The sequence below is a fragment of the Vulpes lagopus genome, chromosome 1 (genome assembly GCF_018345385.1).
Source record: "Vulpes lagopus strain Blue_001 chromosome 1, ASM1834538v1, whole genome shotgun sequence".
In the NCBI taxonomy this organism is placed as follows: domain Eukaryota; kingdom Metazoa; phylum Chordata; class Mammalia; order Carnivora; family Canidae; genus Vulpes; species Vulpes lagopus.
Window position 1 is genome coordinate 78,913,468 of NC_054824.1, and position 12,714 is coordinate 78,926,181.

At 36.8% G+C, this 12,714-nt stretch overlaps 1 protein-coding gene across 3 annotated transcripts in view; it reads left to right on the forward strand.

Annotated features, from left to right (window-relative positions):
• The window catches only part of KPNA1 (karyopherin subunit alpha 1), a 68,335-nt gene that overhangs the window by 20,627 nt on the left and 34,994 nt on the right, over positions 1 to 12,714 (forward strand). For all 3 annotated transcript variants that reach the window (XM_041754891.1, XM_041754881.1, XM_041754901.1), the window contains one exon: positions 2,534 to 2,667. In XM_041754891.1, coding sequence (XP_041610825.1) covers positions 2,539 to 2,667 — 129 coding nt within the window. In that variant the 5' untranslated portion in view covers positions 2,534 to 2,538. The remainder of the gene's footprint in view (positions 1 to 2,533; positions 2,668 to 12,714) is intronic.

The following is a 12,714-nucleotide window of genomic DNA, read 5'->3' on the forward strand; positions in this document are numbered from 1 at the left end:
TAGATTGAATTAATCATAAAGCTACCCACAAAGAAAAGCCCAGGCCTGTATGGCTTCACTGCTGAATTCTGTCAAACACTTAAAGAAAAATTAATGCTAACTCTTCCTAGAAATTGAGAGGGGGAACACTTCCCAACTTATTTTATGAAGCTAGTATTAGTATTATCCTGATAGCAAAGATATCACAAGAAAACTACAGACCATTATGTTTTATGAAGATGGAGACAAAAATCCTCAAATTGTTAGCAAAGCTAATTCACCAGCATATAAAAAGAATTTTGCACCATGACCAAGTGGCATTTATCCCAGAAATGCAAGATTAGTGTAAAATTCACAAACCAGTTAATATATCAGGAAATAAAAAGCAAAAGCCACATTTGTTCTCACAATAAATACAGAAAAATTTTTTGATAAAATCCATCCCACTTTAAATGATAAAAACACTCAAAAAACAAGGAATAGAAGGGAACTTCCTTAACATGAATAAAGGCACCTATGAAAAAATTGAAAGATAACATCATACCTAATGGGGAAAACTGAACACTTTTATAGACTTGTTATGAACAATTCAAAAATGAAATGAAAAAAATTCCATTTACAATAGCATCAAAAGAATTAAGATAGGAATAAATTTAACAAAAGAAATATAAAACATTGGAAACTACAAAATTTGTCTTTCAGCAAGGGTGTCAAGACCATTCAATAGAAAAAGAATAGTCTTTTCAACAAACGGTGCCTGGAACAAATGGGTAGCCATATGTGAAATAATATAGTTGGACCCTTACCTTATACCATAAATAATAATTAACTCAAAGAGGATGACCTAAATGTAAGAGCTAAAACTTTAATTTAGGATAAAGGAAGGAAATTTAGGATTAAGAATACAAACTTTTGTGCTTCAAAAAACACCTTTAAGAAAGTGAAAAGAAGGGACGCCTGGGAGGCTCAGTGGTTAAGTGCCTGCCTTTGGCCCAGGGTGTGATCTTGGAGTCCTGGGATCAAGTCCCACATCAGGCTCCCTGTATGGAGCCTGCCTCTCTGTGTCTCTCTCTGTGTCTGTGTCTTTGCCTCTGTGTGTGTGTGTCTCTCCAGAATAAATAAATTAAAATCTTAAAGTGAATAAAAAAAACCTATAGAGTGAAGGAAAATATTTAAAAACCATATATCTGATAAGGGACTTTTTTTTTAAAGCATGTGAGAGCGGTAAAGAATTTAAAACTGGGCAAAGAATCTGAATAGGCTTTTTTTTTTTTTTTATGGAGGATATACGGTTGGAAAATAAGTATGTGAAAGAACAGCAGACACCAAAAATTGTGATAGTGGAGAAATTGTCAACCCTCATACACTGCTGGTGGGAATGTAAAATAGTGTAGCTCTTTGGAAAAATAATTTGGCATTTCTTCAATTAAAGAGTGTTACCCTGTGACCTAGCAATTTGATTTCTAGGTATATTCCAAAGAAAAATGAAAACACATGTCTGAATAAAAACTTGCCTACAGATGTTTATGGAAACATTACTCATAATAGCCAAAAAGTAGAAAGAACTCAAATCTCTATCACTTGATGAGTTGATATATAATGGGGTATATCCATATGATGGGATATTACTCAGCCATAAAAAGGAATAAAGTACTGATATATGTTGCAACATAGATGAACTTTGAAAATATGCTAAGTATGAAGACATTTTTGATACTGAAGAGTTCACAAAGTTTGATTCTTGCACACCCTCTTTGAAAGAATTACTGGAGGATATACTTTAGCCATCTAGGATGAGTATAATAAATCTGTACACACAGTACATATATATATATTACCTTCCTCTCACAGCAAAAGTCAAAAAGGAAAACAAAAATAAAATGCCACAATCCTACCAGGAGGATGGGTTGTGAACAGTATACTTTGGGGAGAAGGGGAAAAGAACTTTACAGATGCTACTTAGATGTTGGTGAAGTTAAAGGATGTATTAAAATTAGTGTTAATCATGTTAGCTTCTGTAGGAGTAGGCTTTCCAAACTACTGGGGAGAGGGAGAGAATCCATGTAAACAGACAGGAAGAGGTGGGGTGAAAGCAGTAGAAAAGCACAGGAAAAAAAGATAACAGTATAAGTAGGAAAAGATGCAAAAGTTGAACTTTTATTACAAGAAGGTATTCAACTTTATATCCTTTATCATGATATGAATCTTCAATCTGTATATTAAACCTTTTTCCTTTGAAAAAAAAAAGAAAATATGTTAAGTAAAGAAGCCAATCATCACACATATGATTCTCTTCATATGAATTGTTCTGATTAGAAGTGATAGCCAAACAGAATCTTTTTGAGGTAATGAAAATATTAAAAAATTGACTGGTGGTGATTTGCATGTAGCTGTGAAAATACATAAAGCTGTTGACTTGTACACTTTAGTAAAGGTGTTTAAAAAAGTAGCTATTTCTGGTGTCTCTATGTAGTAAGGCTAGGCTATTAGCATAACAGAGCTCTTTACCATAAGTGAAGCTCATTTGTTCTCTTCCTCTCTCCCATTTTTGTAGAAATCATGACTACTCCAGGAAAAGAGAACTTTCGCCTGAAAAGTTACAAAAATAAGTCCCTGAATCCTGATGAGATGCGCAGAAGAAGGGAGGAAGAGGGACTGCAGTTACGCAAGCAGAAAAGAGAAGAGCAGGTAAATCCTTTACTCTTATTTATTTTAAAGAACTTCTGTTTTAAGTCTGAAACCACTCTATTTTAGTTTTGACGGTGCTACATATTTATGTGTGTAAATACATAGCCCTTCCATCATAAAATCAATGTGTTTTGGGAGTGGGGGAGAGGAAGTAATGAAAAGTGGAATATAAGAATCAAATCAGGTTCTCATATTCCCAGTACAACTACTGTTTACTATTTTGGCCAATTTTTTTAGTGTATTTTATGTTTTTCTCAAGTTGCAACTTAAGATTTTATGTGCATGTTTGTTAATGAATTCTCAAGCGACCAGTAAAATACTGCTTTTCATTATAATCTTTAATTTGAAAACCTGTAAACATACAAAATTAAAAAATAGGTGAGCCTCTTTTGCGTTCAGTAATTGTTAGTAATTTGCCATACTTGCTTCATGTCTATCTTTATGTTTCTTTATTATGTACTATTTTAAAGCAGAAATCTCAAGAAATATGTCTTCTAACCCCTAAATTAATTTGGTATGATTCATTAGGACATTGGTTTGGATCTTTTTTTTTTTTTTTTTTTAATTGGTCCTTTTTAACAGAATGAATATTTACAGGAGAATTTGGGACTCACTCTCACTTTACCTTCTAAAAATGCTTAGAATAAATGGTACATCTCAAAGGCAAAGAAACTTAAAGACAGGTAACTTTTTTTTTTTGCTAATTAGAGACTTTTGAGCTTGGAAGGACCTTTTGACCCCCATGCTGCAAAAGCTCCATAAAAGGCAAATGAATGAGTCACAGTCTTTCATACCTTAGAAATAAGGTAATCTGTCATAAATATTTTGCAGTTATAGTGAGCTAGTCTCAAAATAACACTGTTCTTTTGAGTAATATTGCACTGGAACATCCAGTTAAAGTCCAAGAGTATATTACAACCTCAGTGTTTTTTTGTTAGGGCTGTAGATGTTTGAATCCAACAGTCATTATTACTATTATTTTTTGGGCAAAGAGAGTTTTTTGGGCAAAGACTAGACTCTACTGTCTAGTCTTACAGTAGAGTTTATATATATATTTTTTTTTTCTTAAAGATTTTATTTATTTATTTGAGGGAGACTGTGAGAGAGCAGCAGAGAGAGAGGGAGAAGCAGACTCCCCGCTGAGCAGGGAACCTGGCATGGGCTCGATTCCAGGACCCTGGGATCATGACCTGAACCAAAGGCAGATGCTTTACCAACTGAGCCACCTAGGCACCCCTATAATAGACTTTATAAGTGTGGTAAATTAAGTATGAGTTACAATTTATTCATAAAAGGTTTGGGTTTCTTGTATCTCTTTATTCGTCTCTGCATCTTATTTGAAGTGGAACCTTTCCTTTGGATTAGCTTCTATTTTGGGGGTAAATTTTAGAAATCATAATAGCATTGTTGCATATTTATATTCCCAAATGAATACATAAAAATATACACATGAGCCCAAGTATAGGTCTCAGTATAACCACCAGCTTATGCATCATATTTGGCATAAAGCCATTTGAAGATGTAGTAATGATGCTCTGCCATTGACAGCATTCATTTTATTCTCTCTTGGTGATGGGTGATTTCATGTAATTAGACTTCATTGTAAAGTTTATATAAATAAAATTAATTTTTCATATTAACTGCCTGAAGACAAATGCTCTGAATGCTTAACATATCAGATGGCAAGTATGGCCCCATATATTGGACTAAAAATATTTGTAGTTGAAATCCTATGAGGTTCATTGTAGGAGATCTCAAATTATGCCCCTGGCTTTAATAAGTTTCTGTGATAAGTTTTTGGAATATTGCTCTATTTACTGTCTTTTTAAAAAAATATTTTATTCATGAGAAACACACACACAGAGAGAGAGAGAGAGGCAGAGACACAGGCAGAGGGAGAAGCAGGCTCCATGCAGGGAGCTCGATGTGGGACTCGATCCTGGGTCTCCAGGATCAGGCCCTGGGCCAAAGGCGGCGCTAAACCGCTGAGCCACCAGGCTGCCCTCTGTTTACAGTCTTAATTTTTAAATTTCATATGTGCTCTATTATATAGAGAAAACTAGTAAAGCCAGTCAGGCTTCTTAATATCATAACAGTACTTACTTCATGCCTAATTTGTAAAATAGTATCAGTAAAATACAGATTCATTTAGGTACTGTTTATCTTTCCACAGTTGCTTTGTCATCTATCAGGAAAAGTCACAGGTTGAAGCTAGTTTGAAGAGCTAGATGTGAGGGTAGCACAGGAGTTGATGTTCGCAAGTGTGCAGAAGATACTAACTGCATCTTTAAGGGCTATCTTTTTAGAAGACAAACACTTAATTTTTGTTATATCTAGGCAGCACTTTATAAATGACATCTGTCCACTTGACACAGACCAAACTAAAACTCATTTTTGGCAAAAAGTTTTACTAGTTGGTGTCATTCTGATTGAGCCAGTCCTTGTAAATTTGAATTAAGTAGACTTTTGTTAATTCAATGTGAATAGGTTACCTTGTACCGCTTAAAAGTTCATAAGCCCCATCATGATGCAGAATGGAGGTTTGCTTGATGTTTTTAGTTGTAAGAAATATCTTGAGAAGTGAGCAAGTTGATAAACTTGTGGACAGGCAACTTTTCCCGTTGATTAACTTGGTTGACAAGTTCAGTCAACATGTAATCTGTAGATAAGGTATATAAATCTTGATTGTTTGACAGTTTTTTCTTTTTTAAAACCTTTCTCTGAGTAAGACATGCACAGTTGGAATAATTAAATAGCACTATAGTACTTGAAATTAAACTACCAGTGTTCCTGGTCTCATTCCCAAGTAAACCATTTTCAATCCTCTTAACTAATAATTTAAAATGTCACCTTTTGATGTTCTGTTATGGTAAGTAAATATTTAAGCTCTTATACTGCTTTTCCCTTGTGCCTATTCTCCTAATACAGTTATACTACAGTATGTATTATTTATAGCTGAGCTGAATAGTATATGGTGATTTCCTTTCTTTATACTTTGTTTTTCCTGGAGTTGTCTTAATTTTTTTTTTTTTTTTTTTTTTGCTTTGTTTCAGATTTCTGGCTGTCTTTTCATTCTCTTCTACAGCTGCTTTAAAATTATTTTTATCTGATTTTCTACGTGGTTAAACTTCACAAATAATTTATCAGTTCCATGTTTTTTTCCACTGGAGATCTCCACCCTATATTTTCTGTCTTCCTGCACCAGTCAGAATTGTTTATCCTGTGTTCTTGATGTTTAGCTGTAGGCTTAGGGGACTTCCCTTTGCTGAGAATTTCTCATATCTTACCTTGTCATCATCCTTGTGATGTAAATGGTATGATGTTTTTAATTTCAAATTCTACTTATCAATCAGTTGTATTAAAGATCATAACAGTACCCTGCCATTCCATTTTAAAAATGACTACATGTGGGGCAGCCCCGGTGGCGCAGCAGTTTAGCGCCGCCTGCAGCCCAGGGCATGATCCTGGAGACCCACGTCAGGCTCTCTGCATGGAGCCTGCTTCTCCCTCTGCCTGTGTCTCTGCTACTCTCTCTCTCTCTGCATCTCTTTGAATGAATAAATAAATAAAATCTTTAAAAAAATAAAATAAAATAAAAATGACTACATGTGGATGTAAATTTTGCAGTACCAAGAAATGTTATTTTAGTGATTAGGTGTGATTTTGGAGTCATGTAGATGCTTTAAGTAATTGTGAAACAAAATGAAATCCTAATGAAGGAAGAAATCCTTAAAAATAAGAGGAACTAAATGGTCCTGTGTGTCATGCTTGTGGCTAAACCACACAGGAAATACAGCTGGGCACCCATGGTGGCTCAGCGGTTTAGAGCTGCCTTCAGCCCAGGGCCTGATCCTGGAGACCCGAGACCAAGTCCCACATCAGGCTCCCTGCATGGAGCCTGCTTCTCCTTCTACCTGTGTCTCTGCCCCCCTCTCTCTCTCTGTGTGTCTCATGAATAAATAAATAAAATCTTGATTTTATTTATTTATTTATTTATTTATTTATTTATTTATTTATAAAATCTTAAAAAATAATACAGCTTAATATATGGCACAGTGATTAATTTTCTCTATTGGGCTGTGTCTTTTTTTTTTTTTTTTTTTGGGCTGTGTCTTAAGGACAAAAAGAAGTATAAACAAATCTTGAACTGCTTCAGTGATCATATAGGATAAATCCTGAAACTATATATATTTATATATGGATACACCAGATAACTATGTTAATATTAGGAACCTGGATTTTTAAGGTTGAGATAGAAGTATAAAATCAAAGAAGTTATATAAATTTGAATAGGTAATATTAGTAGGATTTCATGATGTATAAAACACAGATATACACACAAAACCCAGTTTTGTCCTAGTAAGGCTTCAAGATAGTGAAATACCTTATATCAGTGAGCACCTCTAGCACCTTGAGATTGTGGTCATTAGAGAATTTTTCTCTGACACAAATACGCTTCTTAGAAGAAACACCTGATTCTTGTTTTAGAGATAGGGAATATTCAAAGTGAATGTGTAGTATTTTTTCATAACATAGAGCGAGAAGATTTAAGACTGTCGAAACTTGTGTTGAAAAGACTTAGGAGATAGCTTGAACAGGCTCCCTTTAGCCATAAGTGGGACATTTTGAATTAGATAGGGCACTTTGAGGACTCCTGCTTCCAGCCAAAGTGGAATAGCAGGGCCCAGATGTACCCTTCTACCTGAAACAAACCAAGAATAAACAGATAAAATACATGAAACAGTAGTTCAAGATACCAGACATTAACCAATGAAGAACAGTGATCTCTGGAGATAGGAAACCAAAGAGGTGACCTCTATGATTGCTTCAGCTTACTGCCCAAGAGAGTTTCCAAGTTGCAATAGGGAGAGGGAACTAAAGGCCACCGCCTTCCTGAATTGAGGAGACAGAGCTGAGAGTCTGGGGAGATTAAGTCATCTAGAAGCAAATAATAAAAGGAAGAGACTATGTATGGAGAAAGAAGCCTAGAGGTCTTCACTGTGTTTCTTTGAGTATTTAGCAGAGTACTGATCAGCATATGTGCTTGAGGAGACTATTCAAGGCTAGAGAAACTATCATCCAAAAAGATTAGAGGGAAGAGTGTGTGGCCCTTACACAGAGCTGAGAATAGCACCTGTTTTTCTAGCCAGACTGGAAAAACTCATCATTTGCAGGGCATTAGGTAGAGTATTCAGGAGAGTCTTGCCTCAGTAGTTGAGATTAATTAGCTATAGACTTAGTACTGCTCCAGACCTCCCTAACAAATCATAAAAGCAAGATCCAAGAGGATCAAACTGCACTTTTTGGTGTTTCTGAGTTAGTAATTACACTTATTCTTCTTTTTCAGAATAATGAGTTGGTTTCTTAGCATCCTCTGGAGGGAACAGGAATGTGTTTTAATATTATTAAGAACTCATACTGTTGAGATAGACGTATTTCAGTTTTTTCAGCTATTTTTTCTATGTCTTTTAAAAAACTTTGACTATATAGTTGACATAGAGTGTACAATTTAAGTTTTGACATATGTATATATCTGTGAAACCATCACCATACTTAAAATAGTGAACATTTTGTTACCTGGTATACCTTTGTATTACTTTTCCCCACCCCTCACCTATCTCCAAGCAACTTCTAATCTTTTTTTTTCAGTCACCACTGATTACTTTGCATAAATGACTTGATACAATATGTGTTCTCTTCTGTCTGGCTTCTTTCAGTCAACTTAATCATTTTGAGATTCATTTCTGTTGTGTGTATCAGTTCATTCGTTTTATTGATGAGTAGCATTTTTTTTTTTTTTTTTTTTTTTAGTAGCATTCTTTTGTAAAGATAAAACCACAATTGGTTTATCCATTCACCTGTTGGTGGCAGTTTGGATTGTTTCCAGTTTTAGATGATTACAAATAAAGCTGCTACTCATAAAGCTCCACGTTCGTGGACAGCTCTTTGTATGGACATATATTTCCATTTCTCGGGGATAGGTATCTAAGGAGAATGGCTGGGTTGTATAGTAGATGTGTTCTTAAGAAGCTGTCAGGTGTTTGCTAAAATGGGTTGTACTACTTTACTTTCACATCAGTAGTTTTATGAGAGTTTCATTTGCTCCACCACATCTTTGTGAACATTTGTTATGGTAGGTCTTTTTCATTTTATCTATTCTAAGGTGTGCATAGTAGTATGCCATTATGGTTTTATTTTGCGGTTCCCTAATGACCGAAGGTGAGAGCATCTTTTCATGTGCTTATTTGCCATCTGTATATCTACTTTAGGTGAAGTCTGTTTAGTTTTTAAAATTGTTTTCTGGATGCAAGATATATTGCTGGATATATGATTTTTAAACATTTTCTTCTAGTCAGTGGCTTGCCTTTTCATTTTAAGAAGTGCTGTTTAGGGATCCCTGGGTGGCGCAGTGGTTTGGCGCCTGCCTTTGGCCCAGGGCGCGATCCTGGAGACCCGGGATCGAATCCCACGTCGGGCTCCCAGTGCATGGAGCCTGCTTCTCCCTCTGCCTGTGTCTCTGCCTCTCTCTCTCTCTCTCTGTGTGACTATCATAAATAAAAATTAAAAAAAAAAAAAAGTGCTGTTTAAAGAGCAGAAGGTTTTGATTTTGGAATTCCATATATCAGTTTTTTTTTTCTTTTATGGATTGTGCTTTTGTGTGTCAAATCTAAGAATCTTTGTCAAAGCCAAAGGTCGCTGAAGATTTTCTTCTGTTTTCAGTAAGTTTTATTGTTAATAGTTTAAATTCAGGTCTGTGACTTTACATTTAGTTTTTGTACATAATGTAAGGTAAGGGGAAAGGGGACATTTTTTTACATATGCTTCTCCAGTTATTCAAGTGTCATTTATTGAAATGATTGTTTCCCCTCATGAACTGCCTTAGAACCATTTACATTCAGTTGGCCATCTCTGTGTGGGTCTGGCTTCTGAAGTTTACTCTGTTCCATTGGTTTATTGATCTGTCTTATATATCACACTGTTGATTACCGTAGCTTTTATAATAAGTCTTGAAATCATATTACTAGCCCTCTAACCTTGTTCTTTACAAAAATTGTTCTATTATAGGTCCTATGCATTTTTTCTTGTTTTGGTCCTTTGCATTTTTATATAAACTTTAGAATCAGCTTGTCAATTTGTGCACAAAAGTCTGCTCTGAGGATTTGATTGTGATTATATTAGATCTGTAGATCAGCTTGGGGAGAATGGATATCATAACAATGAGACTTCTGACTCATAAACCCCGTATCTCCATTTATTTAGGTATATAATAGCTCTCAGTGATTTGTAGGTTTTTTTTTTTTTATTTGAGAATGGAAAGAGAGCCTGAGTGGGAGGCACAGAGGGTGAGAGAGATGCTCAGACAGACTCTTTGCTGAGCATGGAGCCTGACGTGGGGCTCAATATCATGATACAGATCAGGACCTGAGCCAAAAGCAAGAGTTGGATCACTTAACCGACTGCGCCACCCAGGTGCCCTGATTTGTAGTTGTTGTTGTTTGTTTTGTTTTGTTTTGGTTACATTTTTCCCTATGTGTTGTGTAGTTTTGATGCTGTTTGTCAGTGGTATGTTTTGAATTTCAGTTTTTGATTGCTCATTGTTAATATTTAGAGACCCCTGGGACTCACTGGGAGAGGTGATTCCTCCATCTTGAAGCATGTCTGGGAAGGGTGGCACTGACTCTCAGGGACAAAAGGCCAGTGAACATTTCTTTCCCCTGCTCCTCAGCATAGGTGCAGAGACACCTGCTGAGGGTGGCTAACTTGGATACTGGCTCTTTGCTGTACTTCACTTCAAACTCCATACCCCTGCACTTTGGTGACTGCCCTTCTGCGACAAACCTGCATCAGTCCCAGTGCACTGAGATCCACCGTGAGAGGGCCAGCACATGTCCACAGCGTATCAGGTCCTTAAAGTTGGGAGTTTTAAAATTCAGCGTGCCTGCTTGGGATAGACCCCAAGGTGCTACCAGGCAGGCAGATGGCCAGGACACAGACAGGAGAAGGCAGAGAACTGAGGGATTCCTAGGACCCATGAGGGGAGATTGTTGGCTCTTCTGGGAGGGCTTCCTGCACCATGGCATGTACAAACTCCCCTCTCTGGGGACTAGGGAGCTGACTCACATTTTTCTCCCCCCCCCACTCTTTACCGTAAACTAAATTCAGTAAGCAGCACAGTGCCAACAATAGTGGCTTAAACTGCTTACACCAAGCCCTGCCCCCTGTGCTATTTCACTAGCGTAGTTGTATTTGAGAACCAGAGCAGTGGACCCCTCCCCCCAGAAGACCAGCACAGACCCTGAATGCACCACATCTGCTGACCATAGAGTTCTGCAAAGCTTCAGCTCTAGTGGAAATAGCATCAAGTCTCTATAAAGGCAGACCAGAGACACCTAATTAAAACTCACCATACTCTGGCCAGGGTCCAAACACTTCCCACTGCAGGCAAGAAGAAACTGCAGAGGACTGACCTGAGGGAAAGAGCAGCCAAAGCATAGCAGCAGAGTGCACAAAGAATACACCAGAGACACTTCTGAAGTGCCCACCTCTGGACAATAGATGACCTCTTCTTCTTAAAGCCATTATTCTCAGGAGCAGGAAACATAACAGGCTTTCTTAGCACACAGAAGAAGACAGAGAGACTTACACAATATGTCAAGACAGAGGAATTCATCCTTAAAGAAAGAACAAGAGTCATGGCCGGAGATCTAATCAAAGCAGATATAAGTAATATGCCTGATCTAGAATTTAAAGTAGCAGTCATTAAGGATACTAGTTGGGCTTGAGAAAAGCATAGAGGACACCAGTGAGTCCCTTACTGTAGAGATAAAAGACCAAAAAACTAGTCAGTCTAAAATGAAAAATACAGTAACTGAGATTTGAAACCAACTGGATGTAATGACCACAAGGATGGAAGGGTCAGTGGAATGAATAAGTGATATAAAAGATAAGAATAATGAAGCTGGGGATCCCTGGGTGGCGCAGCGGTTTGGCGCCTGCCTTTGGCCCAGGGCGCGATCCTGGAGACCTGGGATCGAATCCCACGTCGAGCTCCCGGTGCATGGAGCCTGCTTCTCCCTCTGCCTGTGTCTCTGCCTCTCTCTCTCTCTCTCTCTGTGACTATCATAAAAAAAAAAAAAAAAAAAAAAATGAAGCTGAAAGGGAAGAGGGAAAGAAAAATATTAGATCACAAATGTAGACTTAGGGAACTCGGTGATTCCATAAAGTGTAATAACATATCATAGAATCCCAGAAGAAGAGAGAAAAGGGGGTAAAAAGTTTATTTGAAGAAATTATAGCTGAAAACTTCCCTAATGTGGAAATAGACATCCAAATCCAGCAGGCACAAACTATCAAAATCAACAAAAGCAGGCCAATACCAAGGTATATCATAGCTAAATTTGCAAAATAACAGAGATAAAGAAAAAAATCCTAAAAGCAGTAAGACAAAAGAAGCTCCTAACTTCCAAGAGAAGACTAATAAGGTTAGTAGCATATCTCTCCTCAGAAACTTGGCAGGCAAGAAGAGAGGCATAATACATTCAACATGCTGAATGGGAAAAATGTGGAGTCAAGAATACTCTATCCAGCAAGGTTATCATAGTTTTCCAGGCAAACAAAAACTAAAGGAGTTTGTGGCTATTAAACGAGCTCTGCAAGAAATATTAAAGGAGACTCTGCGTGGGAAAGAAAGACCAAAAGCAACAAAGACTAGAAAGGAACAGAAAATCTCCAGAAACAATGACAAAACAAGTAATAAAATGGCACTAAATTCATATGTATCAATAATTACTCTGAATGTAAATGGGCTAAATGGTCCAATCAAAAGACAGAATGGATTAAAAAGCAAGACCTATCTATATGCTGCCTAAAGATAGAGACTCATTTTAGACCTAAAGATGCCTGCAGATTGAAAGGGGATGGAGAACCATTTATCATGCCAATGAATGTCAAAAGAAAGCCAGAATAGCAGCATCTGTAGCAGACAAACCAGTTTTTAAAAAAGACAGTAACAAGAAATAAAGAGAGCATTGTATCATAATAAAGGGA